At 44.4% G+C, this 24,746-nt stretch overlaps 9 protein-coding genes across 9 annotated transcripts; 5 read left to right on the top strand and 4 right to left on the bottom strand.

The window, feature by feature from the left end:
• The first annotated feature begins 1,494 nt into the window (after positions 1-1,494).
• BYT42DRAFT_583592 (uncharacterized protein) lies at positions 1,495-2,610 on the top strand. Its single transcript, XM_051569790.1, has 5 exons — positions 1,495-1,651; positions 1,731-1,860; positions 1,946-2,062; positions 2,206-2,257; positions 2,378-2,610. Exons 1-5 carry the CDS (start codon positions 1,542-1,544, stop codon positions 2,410-2,412), a joined length of 444 nt encoding a protein of 147 aa, XP_051419469.1. The 5' UTR covers positions 1,495-1,541; the 3' UTR covers positions 2,413-2,610.
• Positions 2,611-2,820: 210 nt separating this feature from the next.
• On the top strand, positions 2,821-6,491 carry BYT42DRAFT_101212 (armadillo-type protein). Its single transcript, XM_051562058.1, has 3 exons — positions 2,821-3,296; positions 3,453-5,548; positions 6,202-6,491. The coding sequence occupies exons 1-3, from the start codon at positions 2,980-2,982 to the stop codon at positions 6,225-6,227; spliced, it is 2,439 nt and encodes an 812-aa protein (XP_051419468.1). The 5' UTR covers positions 2,821-2,979; the 3' UTR covers positions 6,228-6,491.
• Positions 6,492-6,809: 318 nt separating this feature from the next.
• On the bottom strand, positions 6,810-8,362 carry BYT42DRAFT_503550 (uncharacterized protein; the record flags this gene model as incomplete). Its single annotated transcript, XM_051564913.1, has 4 exons — positions 6,810-7,065; positions 7,097-7,246; positions 7,323-7,833; positions 7,894-8,362. The coding sequence occupies 4 exons, from the start codon at positions 8,360-8,362 to the stop codon at positions 6,810-6,812; spliced, it is 1,386 nt and encodes a 461-aa protein (XP_051419467.1).
• Positions 8,363-8,521: 159 nt separating this feature from the next.
• On the bottom strand, positions 8,522-9,627 carry BYT42DRAFT_617270 (S-adenosyl-L-methionine-dependent methyltransferase; the record flags this gene model as incomplete). Its single annotated transcript, XM_051572169.1, has 5 exons — positions 8,522-8,642; positions 8,702-9,039; positions 9,116-9,335; positions 9,411-9,484; positions 9,562-9,627. The coding sequence occupies 5 exons, from the start codon at positions 9,625-9,627 to the stop codon at positions 8,522-8,524; spliced, it is 819 nt and encodes a 272-aa protein (XP_051419466.1).
• Positions 9,628-10,200: 573 nt separating this feature from the next.
• On the top strand, positions 10,201-14,501 carry BYT42DRAFT_583584 (clasp N terminal-domain-containing protein). Its single transcript, XM_051569789.1, has 7 exons — positions 10,201-10,315; positions 10,388-10,588; positions 10,708-11,174; positions 11,259-12,792; positions 12,860-13,471; positions 13,537-13,791; positions 13,874-14,501. The coding sequence occupies exons 1-7, from the start codon at positions 10,268-10,270 to the stop codon at positions 14,087-14,089; spliced, it is 3,333 nt and encodes a 1,110-aa protein (XP_051419465.1). The 5' UTR covers positions 10,201-10,267; the 3' UTR covers positions 14,090-14,501.
• A 672-nt stretch (positions 14,502-15,173) lies between these two features.
• Positions 15,174-16,349, bottom strand: BYT42DRAFT_583582 (exosome component 8). The gene is made up of 4 exons (XM_051569788.1): positions 16,003-16,349; positions 15,820-15,925; positions 15,606-15,748; positions 15,174-15,531 (listed from the first exon to the last, which is right to left on the bottom strand). Exons 1-4 carry the CDS (start codon positions 16,265-16,267, stop codon positions 15,197-15,199), a joined length of 849 nt encoding a protein of 282 aa, XP_051419464.1. The 5' UTR covers positions 16,268-16,349; the 3' UTR covers positions 15,174-15,196.
• A 742-nt stretch (positions 16,350-17,091) lies between these two features.
• Positions 17,092-18,140, top strand: BYT42DRAFT_583580 (uncharacterized protein). Its single transcript, XM_051569787.1, has one exon. The coding sequence runs from the start codon at positions 17,154-17,156 to the stop codon at positions 17,838-17,840; it is 687 nt and encodes a 228-aa protein (XP_051419463.1). The 5' UTR covers positions 17,092-17,153; the 3' UTR covers positions 17,841-18,140.
• A 1,835-nt stretch (positions 18,141-19,975) lies between these two features.
• BYT42DRAFT_583575 (uncharacterized protein) lies at positions 19,976-21,528 on the top strand. Its single transcript, XM_051569786.1, has 2 exons — positions 19,976-20,857; positions 20,934-21,528. The coding sequence occupies exons 1-2, from the start codon at positions 20,102-20,104 to the stop codon at positions 21,123-21,125; spliced, it is 948 nt and encodes a 315-aa protein (XP_051419462.1). The 5' UTR covers positions 19,976-20,101; the 3' UTR covers positions 21,126-21,528.
• A 235-nt stretch (positions 21,529-21,763) lies between these two features.
• BYT42DRAFT_101010 (armadillo-type protein) lies at positions 21,764-24,746 on the bottom strand (the record flags this gene model as incomplete). The annotated part of the gene is made up of 6 exons (XM_051562057.1): positions 21,764-22,807; positions 22,931-23,152; positions 23,218-23,384; positions 23,467-23,655; positions 23,730-24,227; positions 24,400-24,746. Coding segments are annotated over 6 exons (2,350 nt in total), but the record flags the coding sequence as incomplete, so codon positions are not given.

The following is a 24,746-nucleotide window of genomic DNA, read 5'->3' as shown; positions in this document are numbered from 1 at the left end:
TGATGTCTTATGCTGTTTCATCAAATCTTACTGCAAGTGCAAGAGCCAAAGGTTACTGTGTTCATTCGAATTCTCAGCTGAACCTGCCAGCAGAAAATGGCATCCATGCTTTGTGAGAAAACTGGAAAAATAACTGGAAAAATGATTCCCCACGCCCTTTCCGTCTAATATCACTTTTTAAAAAAAGAATTCAATAAATAGAAAAGGCCAATAGTAACTCATAAAATCTCAGATCACTGGTTGTTGAATCTTCTTGATCATACGAATCCAGCAGTTCTAACTATGTTATTGATCAATGACAATACATACAACAGAAAGTAAAAAGTTTACCTGAGAGTGATATACTGACAAAAACCATTCTATCGTTTCAACATGGTTGGCAACGTTATTTATCGCATGAACCCTTTGTTTCCTTGTGTTGCAGGCACAGGCGGTCCTTTAATTGGGCATATCTAAAAAGAAATGATCACTATCTGACAATGATCCTCCACAGACTGTTTGTGTTACTGTGTAAAAGGGTACTTTTGATTTTTGATAACCTTTTCCGAATCGTTTCGTGTGACATGGACCGATGGTTTCTCGGAGAAAGCTGTCACCGGCCGCAACCGATAACCATCAGCGGTTAAATTGCTGTGTGACTTTACCGTGAAGCTTATTATCGGTATCTCCTTAATCGACAAGCAATCTACGTACTTTGACTCTTGACGGCTCATCCAATATTTACTTAGACATATCCGAGGATGCAAGTGGTAGCATGCTGGTATTCTATTTAACAGAATGATCAAAACCTGTGCATCCGCAGAGATGGTACGCTTTTGGAGAAGTTCGGTGATGGCTCAATCCCACAATGGACCTTTGACGTGACGAATAAGGCAATGTTTATATGTACAATCGTGATCTTCAAGACCGAACATGTATTTGCCAGCACCAGAGAAGGATCTGCTCTTGAAAGAAATAGGTGGCTATAATGTTGCCAGTAAAGACAACGCTACTCGATGCATCTTACAATAATTTAAGTAAAGCACAGCTTCGGACCAACCCTTGGAGGAGAAGATTTTTTCATGTCAAGAAAGTACCGCATTGCTCGATATTCACGGGGTAGCGGTGACACTATTGCATGCTAGTCCTACAGTGTTAAAGTATCGGGACCTGGACTGCATTCTGTAACATTAAAGAAGAAACGTTCAGTTTGCCAAGAATTAGACGCATAGTAATAGGGATATAAAAAAAAAGGCTCTTCGGATGGAAAATATTAGGGTAATAATGCCATCATAGTATGTATTTATTATGGAGAGCCTCATCATTTTATTTTATTACCATCCAACGAGGCCACTAAACTTTACTGTTTGTTGCATCTCTGATATTTTTGAGAGAGAGCTGGATAAGGATCGAAAGAGCTTGTGAACAATGAGGTGTCAATCGCAAGGCCGAAAGCAGTCATTGTTCCATCAAGTCTATTTTTCAGGTCCGGTGCCACTAGGGTGCCACTTTTTACGATACTCCATTTTTACCAAGTCCCCTTTTACCAGTGTTCTTGCAACATGAGCTTTCTTGTCCAACTTACCAGCAGATCCCCCATTCTCAGACGCAACGTACGCGCCTTCTCTACCGAAGCCGAAGAAACTGGCAAAATGACGACATTCCGTGGAGGGTAAAAATGACCAGAAGTCCTCCCCGAAGACCATGGACAAAATGCTGAACAAAATTTGCTCACAGTGAGATATTTTCAGTGTGTTAGGCTTCCTCTTTGGTGTCACTGTCACTGGTGCAGCAGGTTATTACTATCTCTTGGAAGAATATAACAATGCATCGGCTGCGCTTTCCAAGTCGGTTGATGAATTACAAGAATCTACTGAAAAAGTATGTCCATGGTGAAAAGGGAGAGAAACGACCAAAGAGTTTTATTGCCTGAAAGGTGGGGGATTAAAAAAAAACTACTTGATAGGTACGCAACTATGCTCGTCGAATTGAAGCTATTGATCGCGATGTCAGCAAACTCAAAGAATCCACCGCCAGTCTGCAACAACTCCATGAATTAAGGGCCGAATTCCGAAAATTATACGTAAGTGGTTTTTGGTTTTTTTTTTTTTTTCACTTCCCGGTTTTTTACCTCGTTCTACCAAGTGGTTTATCCCCCATATGGCGTTCTTTGGTGGATGTTGTTGATCATGGGTAATAATGGATACTTGTTATCAAATCTGATAGGATACCTTGAATTTGGAACATCTGGAATTGAAGACACATATCTGGGGTATAGGTAAGCTGAGTGGACGGCTGAATGTTTTACAGCCCCGTCCCAGAAAAAGAAGGCTTTCCGGGCGAATGGGCGGGTACTTTGATGCGGTTTCTGATAATTTCCCTTTTTTTAATTTCGTAGAGAAAGATCTGAATCAGGGATCTTCCAAGCATTGATAAAGAGAAACATTTTCCCAAAAAAAAACTTTTTTAACCGACAATTTCAATTGGTGGAACTTTTGACCAGTAGCGTGAAAAAAAATTTGTGGTGAAGGACAAAGCTCTTCACGGACATTCTCGATTGGTAACAATAAAGCTATAAAAATAAATTTTGTATATCAATAAAAGGAAAGGTGGACAATCTCATATTTGGACATCAACCAAATGGTGCCATTGGTAAAAAAAAAAAAAAAAAATAACTACAGAAAAAAAAAATAGTCTTCTTAGTCGATAAGCCCGCAGTGACGCAGGTCCTTTAATTCAAATGCCGCCACAATTTCCTTGGTTCAGGGACCAAGACAAATGCACACGTACAAATAGTATTATAAAACATGTTTTTTTTTCATAAAAAATTTTTTTTGCCAGATCAAATAAAAGCAGCCCCGATTTTTGTTTTTGTTCTCGTTTCTCTTTAACAACTTTTGTTCCCTTTTTTCATTTTTCCCTTTTCCACCCGCTCCCTCTGTGGACTCCCTCTCTCTTTCTCTCCCCCCATCGCTCATCCACTCTCTCTTTTAAATCAATATGCCAGCCGCTGCTGCCGCAAAGAATACTCAGAGCGAAATCGAGACCAAGAAGATGACCGCTTTGGCTGTCAGCTCGTCTCCCAGTGAGGTCGAGACCAAGAAGGCAAAAGAAATCCTTTCCAAGCTCTCAGCTGCTTCCGATGCTGATCGCGAGTCTGTCGCCGAAGAACTCGCTGCTTTCGTTGCTGCCAACGGTGTTCGTTCTTTGAAGCAGTTCAACATTGTTGACGCTATCGTCAAGGACTTCAACAACAAGAAGAGCGCTGGTGCTCGCCAATCCGCTGTTGCCGCCATCGTGGCCCTCACCAACAACAGGTAAAGTTTTCTTATCTATATAAAGGAACGGGTACCCAAGGGGAAGGAGAGGCAAAAAAAAAAACAGGAACCAAAAACAGAAAAAAAAAAGATAAGAGGGGACTGGTTTTTGGAGGAATATTTGACTTACCATTTTTGTCATTTCAATGATAATAGCTTGGAAGGCCAGGTTGAGCCCTACATTCTTCCCTTGTTGTCCAACCTTTTGGAACTCCAGGCTGACAAGCAGGCTGCTGTCAAGAACGCTGCTTTGGAAGCCGCCAAGAACTTGGCTCTCAAGGTCAACGCCAACGCCACCGGTGTCTTGGTTCCCATGATCCTCGAAGGTCTTGGTAACTCTTGCAAGTGGCAAACCAAGATGCTCTCCTTGACTCTTTTGGACGAATTGACCAAGAAGAACCCCAAGGAGTTCTTCGTCTGCATTCCCGATATCATCCCCGTCGTTTCCGACTGTATGTGGGATACCAAGGCTGATGTCAAGAAGGCTGCCACCGCTACCATGGGTAACATCTGTGGCTTGATCGAGAACAAGGATATCGAACGTTTCATTCCCGCTGTCATTGGTTGTATCAACCACCCCGAGAATGTCCCCGAGACCATCCATTTGCTCGGTGCCACCACTTTCGTTCAGGAAGTCGACTCCGCCACTCTTTCCATCATGGTTCCCCTTCTCAACCGTGGTTTGAACGAGCGTGCTACTCCCATCAAGCGTAAGTCCGCTCTTATCATTGACAACATGTGCAAGCTCGTCGATGATCCCGAGATCGCCGCTCCGTTCTTGCCCCTTCTTTTGCCCGCCCTTGAGAAGGTTCAGGATGTCGTTGCCGACCCCGAATGTCGTGGTGTCGTTCAGAAGGCCCTTGCCACCTTGGCCCGTGCTGGTAAGCCCGCCGGTGAAATCTACACCAAGGAACAAAAGGCCGAAAAGGTCGCCGATGCTTTCAAGAACTTGTTGCCCGAGAACATCGATGCCGTCTACCAGCCCATCGTCAAGTACATTGCTGACCTTGCCTTCCACTTGTGTGTTGCCAAGAACTTCTTCAAGAACGAATGGCTCGCCACTTTGGTTCCCTACGCCAAGGCTTTCCTTGCCGAGGCTGATGCTGAGAAGCTCACCTCTTCCGCTTTGGACAAGTGCGAAGAAGCTGTTACCCCCAAGGACGTTGAAGAAGATGACGAAGAGGGTGAGGATCTTTGCAACTGTGAATTCTCCCTTGCTTATGGTGCCAAGATCTTGTTGAACCGCACCGCTCTCCGTCTCAAGCGTGGCCGTCGTTATGGTCTCTGCGGTGCCAACGGTTGTGGTAAATCCACCCTCATGCGCGCCATTGCCAACGAACAGGTCGATGGTTTCCCTCCCAAGTCTGAGCTCAAGACCGTCTACGTCGAACACGACATTGATGGTTCCGAAGCCGATACTCCCCTTGTTGACTTCATCATCTCTTCCGAAGGTGTTGAAACCAAGGACCGTGACCAGGTTGCCAAGATCCTCCGTGAATACGGTTTCACCGAAGAAATGGTTACCAAGATGCCCATTGGTTCCCTCTCTGGTGGCTGGAAGATGAAGCTCGCTCTTGCTCGTGCCATGTTGATGAACGCCGATATCTTGTTGTTGGACGAACCTACCAATCACTTGGACGTTGTCAATGTCGCCTGGTTGGAGAACTACCTCTTGGGTTTGAAGACCGTTACTTCTATCATCGTTTCTCACGACTCCGGTTTCTTGGACCATGTCTGTTCCGACATCATCCATTATGAAGCCAACTACAAGCTCAAGCGTTACAAAGGTAACTTGTCCGAATTCGTCAAGAAGGTCCCCAAGGCCGCCTCCTACTACTCTTTGGAAGCCGCTCAGATCCAGTTCGCTTTCCCTGAGCCCGGTTATCTCGAAGGTATCAAGACCAAGGAACGTGCCATCTTGAAGATGAAGAACGTTGACTTCCAATACCCCGGTACCGACCGCAAGCAGTTGAAGAACATCAGCATGCAGTGCTCTTTGTCTTCCCGTGTTGCCGTCATCGGTCCCAACGGTGCTGGTAAATCCACCTTGATCAAGTTGTTGACTGGTGAAATCGAATCCGATATTGGTACCGTCTGGAAGCATCCCAACTTGCGTATCGCTTACGTTGCCCAGCACGCTTTCCACCATATTGAAAAGCACCTTGACAGCACTCCCAACGAATATATCCAATGGCGTTACGCTACCGGTGAAGATCGTGAAGAACTCGAAAAGGTTGACCGTGTCATCACCGAAGAAGAAGAGAAGCAGATGAACCAGACCTTTGTCATCGAAGGTGAGAAGCGTGTCGTTGACGAGATCGTTGGTCGTCGCAAGTTGAAGCAGTCGTACGAATACGAAGTCTCTTGGGTTGGCAAGTCCTCGGTCGAGAACACCTGGATCTCCCGTCAAAAGTTGGAAACCATGGGTTTCGCCAAGAAGATTGCTGAAGTCGATGCTCTTGAAGCTGCCAAGTTGGGTCTTAACCGTCCCCTTACTGCCAAGGAAATCGAAAAGCACTTGAGCGAAGTTGGTCTTGAACCCGAATTCGCCACTCACTCTCGTATCCGTGGTCTTTCTGGTGGTCAGAAGGTCAAGCTTGTCATTGGTGCTGCCATGTGGAACAAGCCTCACATGTTGGTTCTTGACGAACCTACCAATTATTTGGATCGTGAATCTCTCGGTGCTTTGGCTGGTGCCATTAAGACCTACGGTGGTGGTGTTGTCATTGTTACTCACAACCGTGAATTCTCTGAAGCTCTTTGCACTGAAGTCTGGAAGGTCGACAATGGTGAGTTGGTTGCCTCGGGTCACAACTGGGTCTCCGGTAACGGTACCACTCTCATTGAGGAGAAGGAAGAAGAAGACCAGGTCGATGCCCAGGGTAATACCATCAAGGCTGTCAAGAAGAAGGAGAAATTGTCTTCTCGTGAACTCCGTAAGAAGAAGAAGGAGCGCATGGAACGCAGAAAGCGTGGTGAAGAAGTTTGGTCCGATGAGGATGAACTTTAAATTGCTCTAGACAAAAAAAAATGTTTCATGTAGATCATCATTTTCTTTTTTTATATTATAATCACCACCACATTTTATTCATATAAAATATCTTTTGACAACCCATTCACACAAACAGATTTGTTTTTCTTTTTATTTTGTCTCGGTTGGTTGCAAAAAATGAATGGATTATTTAGAAATGAATGCGGTGTGCGGGCGGGAGGGGTGATTGAACGAAAAAGAAAGGGTTTATGGATGAAGAAAGACTGCTTGTGGTTGGTTCCGAGGTTTCTGCTAATTATTATCGTTCATAGAAGCTAGCCACTGCTTCATGCCTTGCAGCTCTTGCCAATCGTCTTGCCGTTGACGTTGCAAGCCCAATGTTTCGTATAACTGGATGGTCTCCATGACTTGTTGATGTGCCAACTTTGGGAGCTTCCCAGGACGGCCAGTTGTCATGCATCTAATTTCAATAAAAAAAAAGTGAGTATTCTGAAGGGAACTTTTTTGAATAAATGGGATGGTTACGCGCTGCTCATCAACGTTGATAACTTCATCATTTCTTCAGTGTATTCGATACTGCTCGATCCGTAAGCTTGTCGTACAATGTCGGATGATCGTTGACAGAACTTGATGGCTTGCACGAATTCTCCTGCTACAGCTGCTTGATGTGCCAGTCGATCGAACGCTTGACCTAGAACGAGCGCATGCGGATGATATATTTGTTCTTGGAGAGATAGTGCCTCCAGAAAAGCCCCATATGCCATCAACTCTGTAGCCCTGTCTTGTAGCTAGATTCTCTTTTAACTACCAGTCTTTCTTTATCCGATTGAACCTACTTACTTTGAGAATTCGTTGCCAGTCTATGGAGTGCTCGCATTGGAAACAGGATTGTTGCATACGGTATAGACGTCCCGTAGCGCAAAAAGGACATCGATAGACGCATTGCGCCGGATCATTTCTGGAAGAACGACATTTTTCGTTTGCTTAGTTTCAATTCCTTATCATCATCAGGCTGATAACCTTTTTGAACCTACTTTTGTGAACAGGCACTGCAGTTGCAATCAAAAAAGTAATTTCTCTGCAATAGTTGTTGTCGTTCCTTTGCCGGCATGTTGGCTGCTAGTGGTCCATAGCTGATGCAGATCGGTTGATGGTCGTGGATATCCGCAGTAGTTTGAATTTGAATTACACATGGATCGTCTGGTGTATCCGCACTAGACATGCCAAAAAGAGCTACAGCGTTTGGTTCGCAACTGTGATTGAGTTGGCTCGCGGTCAAATAAACACCTTTGCCCAGCTTCTTCATGTCTTGTGAAATAGTGGGTGAGTTGGTGGTATGGTCAACGGACGCATGATGCTGTTGGATAGCAAAACTGTTGCATCGAATCTGAGCTTGCAACATGATCAATCCTTCGACTGCATTTTCGGGTATACAAAATAAACGCACTATGCGTCGTGCTTTCTCTCGGTAATCCTGAATCTCGCTTGCCGGATGATGGTCCAAGTTGGCTATCAGACCTGGAATAGCGATCTCACTGTACCGTCCTTTACTAGGGTGAGTATTGCCTTGTGTGTGCATAAAGTGTTCATCATGCTTTCTCGTACCTTTTTTAGAAGCCTCCGCAACGAAAGCTTGAAAGGCCAATAAGACGCTATTGTCGCAATCCTCGAGCAACTCGGGAAAAGGACAAAGCCAACGGTGACCGTGGTTCCAATGCCGAATTTGACATGTCGATGAACAGTAGAACAGATGCCAGGCACAAGAGGCGCGACAGCACCGAATAGGCTCCGTCGGCGAAACCGACCGAAAACAAGCAGCACAGTGATGCGTGCGATAAAGTTTGTCCAGAACGCTTACATAAGGCCGTTCCTGCAAGAGCACGGTCCCCGATGGTATGCGCTTCGCTGCCTTGACGTGAAGACCCTCCGGTTGGGGTGAAGCATCCGCGACGGTGGCATGGCGCCATTGGGTATCATGGGACACGCTCTCACTTGCAGCTGGCCACACGAAAAGGGCAATATGATGAGGTCCTAGTCGCTTCCACAGATCGTCGGGAACATGTCTAGTCGTCATGGCATTGGTTTATTGAAAGTGGCATCGAATTACCCGGTGCAAAAAGAAAAAAAAAAAAAGTGGAACAATTTCCCCGCAAAGAGATTTTTTTTTTCTTCTTACAAAAGAACAAGAATAATACAATGCAGTTACGAAACCCAACATTTATAGAGATTCACTCTAACGCTTCTCGGCCACGATAAATATTCCGACAGGAGCGATGATATTATCTCGAATGGCCTGATCTTCTTGTGCCATAAATTCAGTCAACACGTTTTTTCCCACCGGTGTATCCTTCAAGCTAAATCATACCATCATCAGTTTACCATATTCTAAACGGGTTTGACGTTCCCGGCTTACCCAGATTCCACCAAGAATTGATGTAAAAAGGGGGCGGTGGCCGTCACTCGAGTGTTGCCACTGCCAAACTTATCTCTGATAAGTTTAATGATCAGGTCCGCCGAGGGCAATGAATGCATCAACATCGATTTCCAGCGTTCGATGGGGGTCAGGGAAGACGCATTTGTCACGGCGGCGATGGCATGCTTATTAAACTTGTCCAGTTGATCCGCAGCCTTTAGCAAGTCAAGACGTCCGAAATACCAACCGGCGGTTGCTTCATTCATAGCCTCGAGGTTCATTTCCTCCGCCACAAAAATACCATGCTCATCCAAAAGATCGTAAGCACGTACAACAGTCTAGAACAAAAAAAAAAAAGTAACCTCATTAGCAATTTACTACTGTCATCGATAGGACTGCGCAGAATTATTTTACCTCTTCAAGGGGCTCACAATGATGAAGTGACTTTGTGAACAAGATAATGTCATATCTTTCGGATGCATCGGCTTCCAAAAGACTCAGATTCTCGAACCGGATACCGAATTGCGACCGGGCCGTTTTGGCTTTCTCAACAGCATGAGAGTGAGGGTCAATCGCAGTGATAATGATCTTTTCTTGATAATGCTCTTTGAGAAGTTGAGCAAATTCGCCTGACCTAAGTCGCGCCAAAATATCTGTTGGTACCAAATCCTTTTTCCTGGGATTTAAGAGAGGAGAAGAAAACACTTACCCGCAGCCTACTTCAAGAAGACGCAATGGCCCGCTGGTGTGTTGAGACGCCACATGATGCGAGTCGACAATACCCTGCAGTAGCAAGTGGCGGGTGCGAGGTTCAATATAGCAGCAAGTAAGTAACGTGAGAATTCTACTTGATAGCTTACGGTAAAAAACGTGAAAAACGGGGTGTGAACGAGATGGCGAAGTCCTTTGGCAGTTGATTCCGACATTTTTGAGTTTTTGAAAGGAAAGCAGTTCAAAAAGTGGACAAAAAACCGAGAAGGCTGAAGCAAGTTTTTAAACACAATTGCATTGCGCAGCAGAAAATTCCCAGATTTGGTCATTGTCTTACAACTGCAATTTCTTCAAGAATCCTTTTTCCATGAATCTTCTAGTCAAATATAAAAACATCTATTTTCATTTCTCTTTGCTCTATCTAACACAAGGCTTAGCACTGCTTCGATGAGTATGCAAAATGCTGCTTACCGACCTCTGCAAGTCTCTTCAGTACGGCACTTGAGCTCTTTTTAGTCCCATACACTAATGTTATTCTTTTGTGTTACGGCATTGATGGAACAAGGTCGGTAGGCAGTGATTATTATTGAGCCTTCTCTTATTAGAAGCTAGTTCATTGGTTTTTTCATGCATCATATGTTGAACAAAACACTTTTTGGCAATTTAGCATGGAATTGACAAGTCGAAAATATTTTTGTCTCCTCGTAATTATTAGGTTCAATAGAAGAAAAGTGTGATTTTACTCGCACTTTGAAAAAAAATAAAATAAAAAAAATGGACCCAATTTTCGCGTTGCCGCTCTGATCAACAGTCACCCCCACCCGCTTCCCCTTTCTTTTTCCTGCAAGTCTGGTCATGAGCTTCAGCAAGCCTCATGGTTCAACAAATATACGCGAATGCAACGTATGATTTCTATTCCTTTTTCCTTCATGTGTATAGAAATGTGCACTGGGCTAACTCCAATCTATTGTGTAGCTGAATTCGGCAAAAGAAGTGGAGCGAGAATTCGCCCATATGACCGGCGTCTTTGACCATAAAGAAACAGAAACCAACTGGGAAGAACGACAACAATGCCTTGTACGATTACGCTCAATTTTACAATCAGAATGCAATACCACTTGGAAAGATGTGGTCGCCAAGGGAATCCACGATATCATTGCTAATCTTGTGAAAACAGTAAGTTGAAAGGAAAACAGAAAAAAGGGCCCTGACCCGGATTCAGTCCACAGACTAGGGTCATAAAATGTAATAATACATGATTGCTAACTCATGCGCATAACATTTTTATTATTTAGCTTCACAGTTTACGCACTGTAGTTGCGCTAGAAGCACTGCATTTGATGTCAGATATTGGTTCCTTTGTTGGTCATCAATTGGACCCTTACTCGTACGAAATCATCATTGTCAACCTGATACGATGCAGCAACGTCACCAAGAAAATTATCACCTCGCAAGCTCTCAATAGCACCATCACCTTTCTAAAAACCACATCGTATCATTCCAAAGGAGTGAATGTCATATGCAATGCTCTCGAGGAAAGAAACAATCAGATGCGTCACTTTGCTGCCATCTATTTGCGAACCCTCTTACAAACTCACGCGTCCAAGGAAAGCTCACGATGTTCAATGGAACGCAGCGGCAGCCTGGATCTCATTTTTCAAACTCTGAAAAAGGGACTCATTGACGCTATGCCTTTGGTTCGCGAAGTATGCCGTGAAGCATACTGGATTATCCATACCCACTGGCGAGTACGCGCGGAAAAGTAAGCAGATCCCTGACTGAGCTGTCACTTTTTTTTTTCGGTCATGTACTCATCGCTGTGATCATCCATTTTTGTTCTCAACAGATTTTTCAGTACACTGGATATTACGACGCAACGACAAATCGAAAAAAGCAAATCACAAGGAAATAACATTGAGAAATCGCCAGTGTCATCAGGAACCAGTGCATCACAGTCTAGATATTCCTCCTCGGTACCTCGACGAGCCCGTCCTCTGAGTCGGGCTACATCGGCCCAGTCCGTCTTGGAAGAACGATTGAATCCGAATCGCTTATCTTACGCTTCAACCGTCATGAGCGAACCTATACGGTCGAATGTCATCAAACGTCCCATCAACCGACTGTCGGTTGCATCGCACCCCAGATACCCTACTTTAACACGCAATCGCTCATTTACCGCCGAAACGTCCAGCACCGTGAGCAGTCCCTGCGCGTCGGACGCACCTTCGCCGTCGAATATCCGTGACAACATCGTGGGCTTACGTACCAGCTTGGAAAGCAAAGATGTAAGCATCAACTGTAAAGCCTTACGTCAACTTGGACAAAAGCTGGGTCAGTGTACGAATACGGATCTGTTTGATTTAACGGTGCTGCCCAACGATGTACCCTCCAGAATCGAACTGGTGCCTATTCTCATGGGTTACCTGGCCAACGACAATGCAGTTCAACTTCATCAGACGTTGATGAGTTGGGACTGTCTTGCCGGCGTTTTTGTTCATATTCTCTCCTTTCATCATTTTGCACCCACCCTTCTTTTGCGTAGCCATGGCGGCGCATTGCGCAGTCAAACATCGCCCATGGTGTCAGAGGACGGTCATCATGAGGTTGAATTAAGTCACATCTATCACCTTGGATTGCAACGTCTCAAACTGTATCTGAAACGAGTGGATGCAAAATTACCGCAACGACTATTCGATTTATTGCTCGCTGTCGCCTATCCAAGAAGCACAACGCTATTGGACCCTATGATCAAGCGTAAATTAGTAACGACAGCTGCCACCCGAGATCAATTACTGCACGGCGTTCTGGTGTGGATCGACGAACTGCTGTCCGAGTATATCGGGCTGGGAATCGACGATGATCCAGTCATGGCGTCTGAAGGCGAGCCCTGGCTGTCAGCGTGGGTGGAAGAAAAACCACAACTCTGGTTCGATGATGATGACAATGTCGAGCGTTGCGTGCGGTATATATTGCCATTGCTACAGCGAATACGGAACGAGGCCATGGCATACACACCGTTGGTGGATGTTATTCGCCGTTTGCGGATGGCCAATGAACGCATCTTTGAACAATGTACGGAAGACCAAGATATCACGATTGCAAAATTGTTGGATGTGGCGCTTCATCCCAGCCATGCTCCTGCGCTAACGATCGACAGGCCGACATGTAGCGCTGACGGCAATTTTGCCAAAAAAGATCTGTTGGTAGTGACGGATCAGGTTCAACCGCTTGAAATGGGTAACACATTGACACCTCCTTTATCCCAAAAGGCGGTTGTTTCACCTAGTAGCGCTGTCGATGATTTTTGGAATAATAACGACGGATCTGACCGGCATACAGGCATGACAGACGATATTTCCAAATTGGCGGTCAATGCACAGGTTGGTGAATAAAAAACGATATTTATGTTGGCCTGAAAGGCATTCTTACACTTTTGATTTTTATTAGAGAAAACAATCATCCACACCTCCTCTTGTGGACAGTCTTGCCATTCCTCATGCCGTTGCCATCACCACCTCTTCCTCTAAACCACCACTCTCCACGATTCAGACCAAGCGGTTCACTTCAAGCGTTCCCGACGTCGCTCCCAACGATAACAAGTATTTATTCGCGCAAGGCTACGATTTTGAAGCATCCAAACGAAGAAAAATCGACCGTTCTGCAGTGTCTCACTCGGTGCCCAGTGGCGCAGCCGATCAAGAAGAACTGATACGAACCGCGATTCACCAAATCGAACAATCCGCAGTTTTAGACTCTTCTCTCTTTCGCCAATTGAGAAAATTGTCACGAGCACCTGCTCAACCATGCCTATGGAAAGCTGTTGCAAACCAAGAGTACTTGGTGGTTGCCTTGTTGAATGCAATGGCTACTGTTTTGCCCGGAAAAATGCAGGATTCCTTGCGCAGCGAAGCAGTGCAGTTGATGAAGGAATTGCTCGTCAATCAGGCGGAGTTTCTCAAGCAGTATGAGATGATCCACGATGGAGATGATACATTCATTTCCTTTTGCTTCCGACTAGCCCAGTCACTGATCGATTGCAAAACTGACATGTTTAGCCATGTAGGTGAAGAAGAATAAGGGAAGAATAAGGACAAGTGGATCGACTGACAGGGTGTGTGAACTAGGTATCATGTGCAGCTGAAGACGCATTAGAAACGTTGTTACTTCGTTGCCGTCCGGAAACCGCTATTGAAGTGTTGTGGAGGTTGATGTTTGAACAAACTCGCAAAGAGGGGACCGATTTCGACAAGAACACATCTGAATCTCGATGTCATCCGCTGGGCGTGATTTTCACGCAGGTGGGCAAAGTGGCGTCGCAAAGTTCCGAGCATTCGTTGCAGGTGTTTCTACAGAACGGGGCATCGGATGTTCTATTCACGGTAAGCTAAAGTGGCATGAGTGGGACCATGAAACCAAACGTGAGCAATAAGACATGGGGGACTGACACATTGGCATGCTTAGGGTTACAGTCATCCAGATGTTTCTGTGCGAAAATCATGTGTGCAAGCGCTGGTCGGTATCCACGCGGTTCTCGGGGCCGATTATTTGAAGGTGTATCTGCCGGCTTTGCGAGGGGATCAATTGAATCTCTTGAAACACTATATTGCTCGTGCCCAGTCTAATTCTGCAACGCTTCCTATTTCAAGGCCGTCCTCATCAAGATCTCTTTTCCGATAGTCAATCTTTCCTTTCTTTTGTTTTCTGCATCATCCCATAGAAATATTACACAATCATCCTCATTTAAACATTATTAAAGTGGCAAACATGGCATCCCACGGGAGAAGACAAAAAAGATTGGCCGACTGAATATGTTCTTGTGGCGCATGATCATGAGGGTTCGATTTCTTTTTTTTTTTGAGTTGTTGGAGAATTTCAGATCATTGAAACAATGCGGGCAAAACGTTTTTCTTTTGAGAAAAGGGGTTTCCTTTGCTGAGATTGGTGGAAAAAGACCCTTGAATAGATCGAAATACGATGTCTCAGATTCATCTGATCGTTGAGAGAAGGCAGAAAAGAAACATCTGCAACAAATTCGCAATTCTATAAACCTCCAACGAATTCCACTGTATATTTTATGATCAGTTTGTGGAAGGAATGGAAAATACAAAGAATTTTTTGTCCCTCCATAGTTTTTCTCTCCCCCAAAAGCCTGGGACGGAGTTTTGATATCGGCATTTCACTTTGACAAGAAACAGCCATTGTCTCTCCGCCGCTTTTTCAAATTCCCTTAGTAAGGCAAAATCAAAAAAGCATAGTCGGGAGTTTAAAAATTATGCACGGTTACGGAGTATTCACCTCAGGGCACCAACTTTGACATAGATTACAACTGATATCCTTTGAATCGTAAGATGGCATGGATTTGGCAAAGATTTGTTGATCACATCTTAGGGTTCAATCCAAATATCGCAAGTGAAAAAAAAGCGTATGATTTTTGTGGCAAAAAATAATACAAGAATTTGGTATTACGTTGAACAATGGCAGTCATTGTACTTTTGGCCAAGCTGCAATACAGAATGAGGTGATAAAAATTGATGCCATCACCTTGAACAATGGGGAAAAAAAGTAGCAAGCTAACCTCATGTAGTCATACAGTATACTTGAAATGAAAGTGAAGACAAAAGGTGGAGATGGTGCAACGCATGCCAAATATGCATGATCACCCTCGATCCAAAAACGACAATCTATTATTACTGCGGAGTTCCTTGTTTCCATGAAGCTTATGGACATCAAGCATTAGCACTTTTTTTTATCTTCGAAGGCATATGAGTAAAAGGTTGTGATTTATTATTTTTTGATAGCTTCGTCAATCAGTTTTTTCACTTCTTCCATGCGCTCGCGGGCGCGCTCGAAACATGTGCGGAGCATATCGGTGCTCATGCTGGTTCCTCCATTTTTATGCACACGACAAATGTTGCCATCTGTATCGACGACGACGACCATGGTTTCCTTAGCCAGGATTTCTTCGGTATCGTTGGGATCACATAATAAAACGTTGGGTTGGTTGAAAATGCAAAAGGTGGAGGATACAGGGAATCGTTCAAGTTGAATAGGGCGAGTCGGTTGGGAAGGATCCGCTTCGACGACCATGGCAGGAGACACTTCCGCCTTTGGCAACGTCACTAACAACAGAAATAGTCCTACGTTTAAGACTCGATCCCATAGAAGAAAATAAAATGCCATTTCGACCACTTACGATCTTTGAGAGCTGTCACCAGTGCTAAGATACTGGCATCCAAAATATTGCCATCATAGTTGAGACAGACAATATCTGCGTGAAGCACCCACACCGCTTTTCCGGATTCGATGCATAAATCCTTCAAAGGAATAATATGTGATCTACAGACACAAATGTGAATATTAAAAAAACAATGGCTCATGATGGTTGGTTTCAAAAGAAGCGCGCTTACTTTGTAAACAATTGATGAATGAATTCGGATATCGCTTGTGCTTTTTCAGAGGGAGGACCTTGACGAAATTTGGGCGAGCAAAGGGGCGATAATTCCACATTGGGGACTGCAAGAATATCAAAATGAGTTATCGACACGCGTGGATCATGTTATGGAACAGTGAAAAAAGAAAAAGCTTTATACCAAAATAGCCTTGATCGGGCGTATCCACTTTAGGTTCTGTCACTTCAGCTTTGATACCACATACCACCGTGGTTCCACCTAAGCGTACCATTGCACTTGCATTGGCTGTTGAAATGACGCCCGATGTAATTAGCGTTTTTCGGAATCGATCGAGTAATCGTCCGTCCGGTCGTACATTCTGATCGAGAAATCGTCGTAGATATTCATATGGCTGAATACGACTAAATATTTCAAAATTCTTGGTGGTGGTAGATACTTGAGCCATGATGAATTCGGAAAAGAGAAGATGCGGTCAGGGAAAAATAGTTGGGTGGGGTGAGGGCCCTCCTAATGCTGTGGAGGGACATCACCAGTGAAGCGTTGTTCCAAAGCAACGCCATCCCCTAAGTGACTGGTTTTTCTTTGATATGGCTTAGTAAATCGATACCCGTCTATAATCTTGATTTGGTGGGCAGAACGTGTCGTCTGGGGTGATGCGGATATGCGTTTCCGTCTGAGTGTTTGTTTGACTGATATTTCATGTGATAAGTATTTTTTGAAATTTTGATAGTAATTTTTTTTTATTTTTATTTGCATAGTTTTTTTTTGGTTTGACGATAGCATTGAAGGTGGGGTGATTGTTGTGTTCCCTTTTCCATGGCAATGTGTTATGTAATGTGAACTCCGCCAGCCAATATGTTGTGAGACCTGGCAATTCGAAAAATAGAAAATCGATGAAGGATATGATTTCCCAAATTAGGTAATTAGTGTTTCCGACGCTCCCACACGCGCACAACCCTTTTTTTTTTTTTTTTTTTGGTCGACAATTCCCTTGTTTGAAATCGTCTTATCACCTAAAATATCAGTCAGCTCACTCGCCCACTTTGCCTGCCTCAGTGAACCCCTCAATTCGCATGTGGGGTCAAGTCTTAAAAAAATTTTCCTGGCCTTCCTTTTTTTTCATCCGCGACCCCCTCCTCCCCCCAATTTTCCATTTCCCCTATCTTCAACATGATCACTGCGGAGATCCAAATCCACGGTAACGATTTACCCTCTTCTCTTGTTATAAATATGAAAGCTTGATTGATTCCATCCTTTCTTCCTACTTCCCCTGTTTTATCTCTTTTCCCGTCTTTACTTATTGTTCCTGTTGATTTATTTTCTGCTCTCCAATGTCTTATCAAGCCGTTTCCAGTCTGTTATCACTGTCTCGCGGTCAATCCCACCATTCGCACACTAAAAAGCAAGCCATGACCGCGGCTGAAAAGGCGAATGTGCCCCGTCCTTACAAGTGTCCCATGTGCCCTAAATCGTTTTATCGACTTGAGCATCAGACCCGTCATATTCGTACTCACACGGGCGAGAAGCCGCATAAATGCACTTTCCCAGGATGTGAAAAACGTTTTTCCCGCTCAGACGAATTAACTCGCCATCTTCGTATTCACACTTCACCCAACAAGAAACGAGAACGCAAATCAAAGCATGACAACAGCAGTTCCAAGCGGGCTCGTACCACTACCGTTCGCACGCCACCGGCCACCACTCCATCGTTGCCTCCTTCACCCGCCCTCTCCACCACCAGCTCTTACTTCACGGAGAAGCATCACTCGGACTCGGACTCTGAAATCATCACACCTGGCAGCTCCCCCCTCATGTCCCCCCGCGAATGGTCGCCCAAGGTGCCAAAGTTGGCCGCACTTGAATGCAACATCCAATCCTCTATGTTTGACCGACCAACCACTCCCTCGGTGGGTCCTAGTCTGCTGGAACTCTTTGAGCTGCCACCGGAAGCTCGTGTCCTGCCACCTATCACTGCCGTCTATTACGATCGACCGGCTGCTTATGCTCGCTCCAACTGAGTGCTGTGTTGAACCCATTTTTTCAACCGCTGGCCCGTGTTATCATCCTCATTCTCGTCCATCTACCTTACACTTTATAATCTAATTTACATTTTTCTTACACTTTATTTCGGGTTTCCTCCAGCGGCATATCTTTTTTTGTTAATTAGTTTTACTCCATTTTACATTACTATCGCCACTTGCATTCAACGTATTAACCATCCCCCTGTTACAAATTCATCACCTCAATCTGTATATAACAATCACCAGAGTTCGCACTGCTCTTGCATTGAGCAGCACTAATAAAATACTAAAAAAAAATTGAAATCACTTTGGATGGGTTTTCTTTACTTGGTATTGGACATCTAATAAAATGTTCTTGGCAGCAACCATGCTCTAATTCGACACGGTGAAAGTGGCCATTTGTTTGAACGCCTTGCTTACGATCTAACTTGAATGATCCGCGTTAGCCAGTGTCACACATGTAGCATAGAAATCGAGATACTTACTTTGTACACATTCCGTTTTTGTCGTACGCAGATTGAACAAATGTTTGAGGACATTACTCCTGTACAAAGACGGTACCATGGCGCATCCATGAAGGTGCAAGTGACGACGGTCATTCAAAGAAATCAAATTGTTGTTTTACTTTTAGCTAAAGTCCCTTAATTCTACAAAGGATATGCACCCACACTATCTGTCGATCGTATCGACAGTTTTTTCTTCACGAACATGAGAAAAAAAAAAGTTTAATCTTTTCATTAGCATGGGAAAATGATATAAGCATCTTTTAAAACTGGACATCCCGTGTGCCCAACTTGCCAGGTTGGTGATACTATGTAACCTGAAATGGTAATTTCTCGCCAAAATGTGATGGATGTGCATCATTCACATATGCAGATAAAAAGGAAAATGCTCCCACCTTTATTTTTATTTATTTTTTTCACTTGATTATGTTGCTTTTATTATTTGGGGATTAACAATGACATGATCCCACTTCTAGGTCCTTCCGAAGCCCTTTGTCATCAGTTCATTTCTTATTCACCCTTCATCTTCTCAGTACAGATCTCTTGCTTGAAAAGTTTAAATCTCTTTGAGCAAAGTAACTCCACAATCAGGATTAAACATTGCATACATTGCCATGACCTTTTCATGTCCGCTTTCACTCAAGAGAGGAAGCTACTCTTGTAAATATTACGCCAATGTTCCTACTTATGGCCTGACAATATAGCAAACAATTCTTATTTGTTATCTCTTTCCAGTCAAAGCGTTCACTTAAAAGGGACGCTTCTACTGCATTTTTCTTGTTTCAATCAACTAGTGGTATAATCTTCTTGACATCAGCGGCTGCGGCAAAAAAGAGTATCTGATGACGACCGCAAAGCAGCAGTTTCACATGAAAGTCCAAATATAAGTTGGTGTGACCAAGCGATCTCATTTGCATCCATTCCGGGAAAAAAAAAATCATCAAAGCGTGGGTCGCATAAATTTTTCTTGTATCCAACTTGCCATCATGACCCTTTCAGTGATTCGTCTTTGTCAATCGTCTTTTAGATGACGATTGGTGATATATGGATTCGTTTGATAACTGTTTTTTGCATTTGTCAATAATTTTCCTCACACCTGCTATCCAACCGCTAAATGATCATCGACGCTTGAGTTCGGTCATGAAATTAAGCGGGCACTTACGGCCAAAGAGTTCATTTATAGATAGCGCTGCGTTGCCAAGTACCTTTTGTTTGCCTCGTTTTGGGCAAACTTGCTGTATACTTCCAAAATCACTCATTTGATCATAGTAACAACAAATTGCATCATTTCCACAATATGGCATAACAGACAGTCTGAACCCAAAGGACAATATCTGCGAGGCTATCATCTTGTTTCCCAGTGATAGACAGTATTGTGAATAAATTTGAGATCAATCAACATAAGGAACTTGGACCTTTTTCTTGCATTCGGTCACGAAGCCAATGCAGGAGCGTGGTAGTTGTAAACATCAAATTTTCCAACGGAAGCCACACGCAAATAAAGCAGGAGGCTGTAAAGGATCTGATTGGTCGCTGGTAAGCGGGATTAACCATTTCGGCGCAAGCGATCGCAATCAGCCATTAAAATGTCGCCATCCGATGGCGCAATCGGCAAATCTTACTTCTCATTGAATGCCCAGTGTGATGCACATAAATCAGAAATATCTGCGTCCCTTCTTTTTTTTTCCGACTCCATCTTCCTTGTTTCAAGCAGAACAAAAGAGAAAAAAAGATCATCATCAAACATATTGAATCATGACGTCTTCTCCGTCTTCACTTCCTACGCTTCTGCCACCCATATCAGCTTTCGCTCACACCCCTCTCAATTTTACATCCAGTAAATCATGGCATACTCATTCACCGCCGGCCCAAAACAACGCAATCAGTCAGGCTTTTTCTACCCACACGAATCCCCACGGTAACGATGCCATGTCTTTTGCTTACCATCGCCATGCATCCGAGTTGACCCAGTCTCAGGGCCAAACACCATTACATCATCCAACGTCCATGGCAGGGCTTGATCCACCGGCGGTGCGTCGCGCCTCCGATCCTGTCGGGTCGCTGTCACCCAACACCAGAGGCATGAGTTCTGAAGAAGTATTGGCGGAAAAGCGACGACGGAACGCCGGTGCGTCCGCTCGATTTCGTGACCGTCGAAAACAACGGGAAAAAGAACTGCAGGACAAATGTCGTGTGCTTGAAGACCGCGTCCGAGAACTTGAAGATGCGTTAAAACAACTGCAGCCGACTCACGCTGTACTTGATCCTAATCATGCATTTCAACCACAGATATCAGGAGCTTCATCGTGTTCCTCCATATCATCGCAGTCTTCTCACCCCGCTACTACTACTACTTCCTCCTCTTCCACCTGCACGGGTCCCGCTATCGTAAAACGACATAACGCACCATCCAATCTCGATGATCGCGTCTCACAGCTCGAAAACTTGATGATTCACTTTCGAGACGAAAAAGAATCAGATACTAAAAGAATGCAAGAACTAGAGAAAGAGGTAAATTTAACATGCACTCCAAAAATATGGCTTTCTTTTTCCATGCTGACCGTAAGATATCTACTTTTTTCCACAGAATGCATATTTAAGGTCACTTTTGATTCCCACGACGACGATTGTTTCATCGTCTGTGGCTTTAAAAGCCATTTCAGCATCTGCATCAATCACATCAGACCACCAAAGTCTATCCCCCGAACAACCTACTCACAAACGCCCTCGGCTGTCACTTTCGCCTGTGACCTCTCAATCTTCTTCTCTCTCAAACTAAAATATTCCCCCCCCCCACTTCCTATCATTGTATATTCGCTTTTTCTTTTTTTTTTTTTTCATCTGATGTCCATATTCATTTATACCAAACCTTCCTTCCATTTTGTATTTCTGCCATTTATACAGCCGACAATAGAAACAGTCATTCCATGTTTTCCCACAATCTTATAACATATCACTTGCAGTACGAATAGTATCATCAGGATATCTATCATCGATCTAACTTCGCCAAAGGAGTCATCCCCCATTGCTGTGCCATTTACTGGCTATGTGACCAAAGAGAGATCTGCAACACTGTGTAATATGGTTCAAACCATGCAACGATGAATGTGAAAATACCATTTTTATGAAACCTTATATTCGCGACAATTCATGACCTATTGAAAGAAAAATAAAAGAGAAAAAACATAGTATAGCGTGCATTATGTACTCAGTGCGTGAAGACTTGAACAAAGAAAAAAAAGGGGAAGGGGAAACTAGAAAACAGGCAAAAAGGAAAAGCAAACATAAATAAAGGATAAAGATAAGGATAAGGATAGCGTGAAAGGGCAAAAACAACAGTTCTTACAAGGTTGACAAAGGAAAGAAACAATGAATAGCAAAAAAAAAAAAAAAAAAAAATAGAAAGAAAAAAAGAAAGATGGAATGCAAAATGGGGGTGAAAGTCTTTTTTGATAAAATCTGATATTTTCTATAAAGGGGTATCATCATTCAGCCGACCGTGAAAGAGAAAAATAGTTGGCTTGGTATGTTTCATCATAAAGATGCCTGGGTATCCACCTCCTCCTCCTCCTTGTCTTGCATCGACGTACGTCGACTGTGGCTCTCATCAGTGGATGCAAGGGGTGGCGGCTGCTGCTGTTGCTGCTGTTGATGTGCCAATTTGAGAAATCCGAGAGCATCTGAAAATGCCCCTGGAGTAGGCATGCTCGATGAGGACGCACTGGCCGCTGCATAAAAATTCGCCATGATGGCGGCAGCCGCCAAAGCCTGCGATTGCAAGCTGGAAGTACCGGTACCGTCGGTCATGTTATTTTCTGACGACGACGACGACGACTCGTTGGTATCATTGTCACCTGTTGGCTGGATTTGCGACGCTGAGTATCCGGTTGCTGTGGCTGCGGCGGCCATGTATTTTGCGTGCAAAGCGGCTGCCAATTCAGGATTGATAAAGGAAGGTGGCACAAAGCCGGGAAGCGTTGCCAGACTGGCCACAGGATTGGAATCGCCCATCACCATGTTGATTTCTTCCATGAGCCGCTTGTAACCTTGCACATGCTGCAACTTTAATTTTCCAAGCAACTGTTTGACGCGTTCGGCAATCCGTTGTCGTTCTCGCAGTTCGACGTAGGAACTGGATAAGATTTTCTGCACCACGCCCACCCCGTGAACCTGATCCATCAGGATTTCGTCAATCACTTGATCGGTCGGGGCGAAGAATAAGGTGTCCAGTATCAGTGTACGTGCATCAGGCTCTTGTCGCTGGTTGACCAGTTTCAACACCGTGAGTGAAGCCAGTTTATGGGTACACAGACGAGCCAAGTGCGGAGTGAGACGCGGGGCGAGAATGCGATATCTTCCAGGAATACCCGACGTATCCAGTAACCAGATCAGTAAGAGCGCTCCATTCGCGTTTGTAGCAAGTAGCAATGCGTGTTGAACCAGTGTCGCAGCAACATATTTCTATCGAAACACAACCAGAAACCCTTACTTTTTAATATGTGTTGCTCTCCCAAATCACAGCCTGTCACGTCCCAAGGCAGGCTCGCTTATTCTTTTTCTGGTTGATCAACTATAACAACATACCTGTTGACGTTTGGTCACATGGGGACTTTCCAGAGTGGCTCGTACGGCCCGAGCTCCGAATCGTCCTTGAGCAATCTCCCAACAGCTGTCAACAATAGCATCAAATATGAATTGATTCTGCTCGGGGCCCAAACTGAGACAACCTTGAACAACGTAATTGCCAAATTGGTCCAACAGGAGAGCCGGCACGTAGTATTTGATGTGGGCGCAAACCAGATTCATCTGTGAAATCACAACTGTGTTAAAATAAGACGTGGCTGATTAGCTTTCCGAATGTATTTTGTTACCTGACTTGGCAAGCGAGCCGTGTCAATGATTTTTTGAGCGGCCCATGTTCCGTTTTTGTGTACGCCGATGGAGGCCAAATAAGGCGCCACCACTTCCAGCATGCGTGACTTGGTCCCTTCCAAACAACGTTCAAATAGGCGCTGCACGATTGTGTTACCAATGTAATCTACCATGCATACAGAGAATGTCAAAAAAACCAAGTTTGAAGGATGCTTCGACACTGAACAACAAATAATTCAGGGCATTACCGCTGCAAAGTTCTACAAGCTCGTCGATACATTCGTTGGCGATATTTTCGAGTTCCCGTGTAGGCACAAAGCTTCCAATGTCCAACTTTCGACGGATTTCACGCAAGCGAGCAATATCAATTTTACGCGTCTGGCCTAGTTCAGGAGCAGCAGGAACCGTGGAATAGTATGCGGCAGGCATATGGAGTTCTGCCATGATGAAAAAAAAAAAGTCTTTGATGAGACTACAGCTCCTTGTACTCTATATCATCATGTTTTCCTACCATCAAATACAGGACCGTCATTATCTTCCTCTCCAAATTCCTTCATAATGAGTTGTCTTTCGGCCGCTACGGCCGCAAAAATATTGGCGGAATCGCCGCCCATCATTTCTGTCATCATGTAAATCATCATTTGTTGGGCTTGATACCCATCCATATTGGTATTGTTTGGCGAAGACGAGGGCCAATTCAAAGGCGATTTGGACTTTTCGGATTGCATGGTCGCATCGAATCCGTCGACGGCTGTTCCACCGGAGGGTGACAAGTTTGTTGTTTTTGTCGGGACTTTGGCGAACCCAATGCGGACCGCGCCGGTGCCAGGGCCCGTGATCTCTTTATTATGCAAAGCTTTCTTTGCACGTACGGCATCTTCTTGCTGTTCAAAGTTCACAAAGGCGCAGTTTTTATGCGTCAGCACACGAACTGATTCGATGGCACCATAGACCGAAAAGATTGACAGGAGCGCCGAAGACGTCGTGGGCCCAGGTATGTTTCCAATCCCTATTCAGTGAGATTAAGGTTTTTTTTTTTTTCAGTGAGCGATTCTCAAAATAACAAAAGATCAGTCTGTCAAAGAGAAAAAAAAGGCCCAACGGTACAGAGCAAGGAGAAAAAAAAAAAAAAGGACCGCCAGAGAAAAAAGGTAAAGGAAAAACAAATAAATGCAACCTACATAATGCTCGAGTGGGTCCTTGTGCGTTGATTCCCATTTCTCCGCAAACCGATTGCGGAACCGCTTCGGGTCTTCCGAACCCCACTTTGAGAGTCATATTACCCAGACGATTGCCCATCATGTTCAATACCTCCTTGGCGCGTAAAGCATCATCGGTCGTGGTGTAATTGACAAACGCACACTCTCGGTCCGGCAATATCCGCACATTGTCAATCTCACCGTACTGAGAAAAAAGACATACCAAGTCGTTCACCGTCAAGGTAGGATCGATATTGCCGAGCCAGAGCGATCGTGTGGGAATCTGCAAGGCACCAACAACTGGGGAATTTCTGCCGGAATGACATTCC

This window comes from Radiomyces spectabilis (assembly GCF_025331425.1).
Source record: "Radiomyces spectabilis strain NRRL 2753 chromosome Unknown BYT42scaffold_13, whole genome shotgun sequence".
NCBI classification, from domain to species: domain Eukaryota; kingdom Fungi; phylum Mucoromycota; class Mucoromycetes; order Mucorales; family Radiomycetaceae; genus Radiomyces; species Radiomyces spectabilis.
Note: the sequence above shows the minus strand (reverse complement) of the source record. Positions and strands in the feature narration are given on the sequence as shown.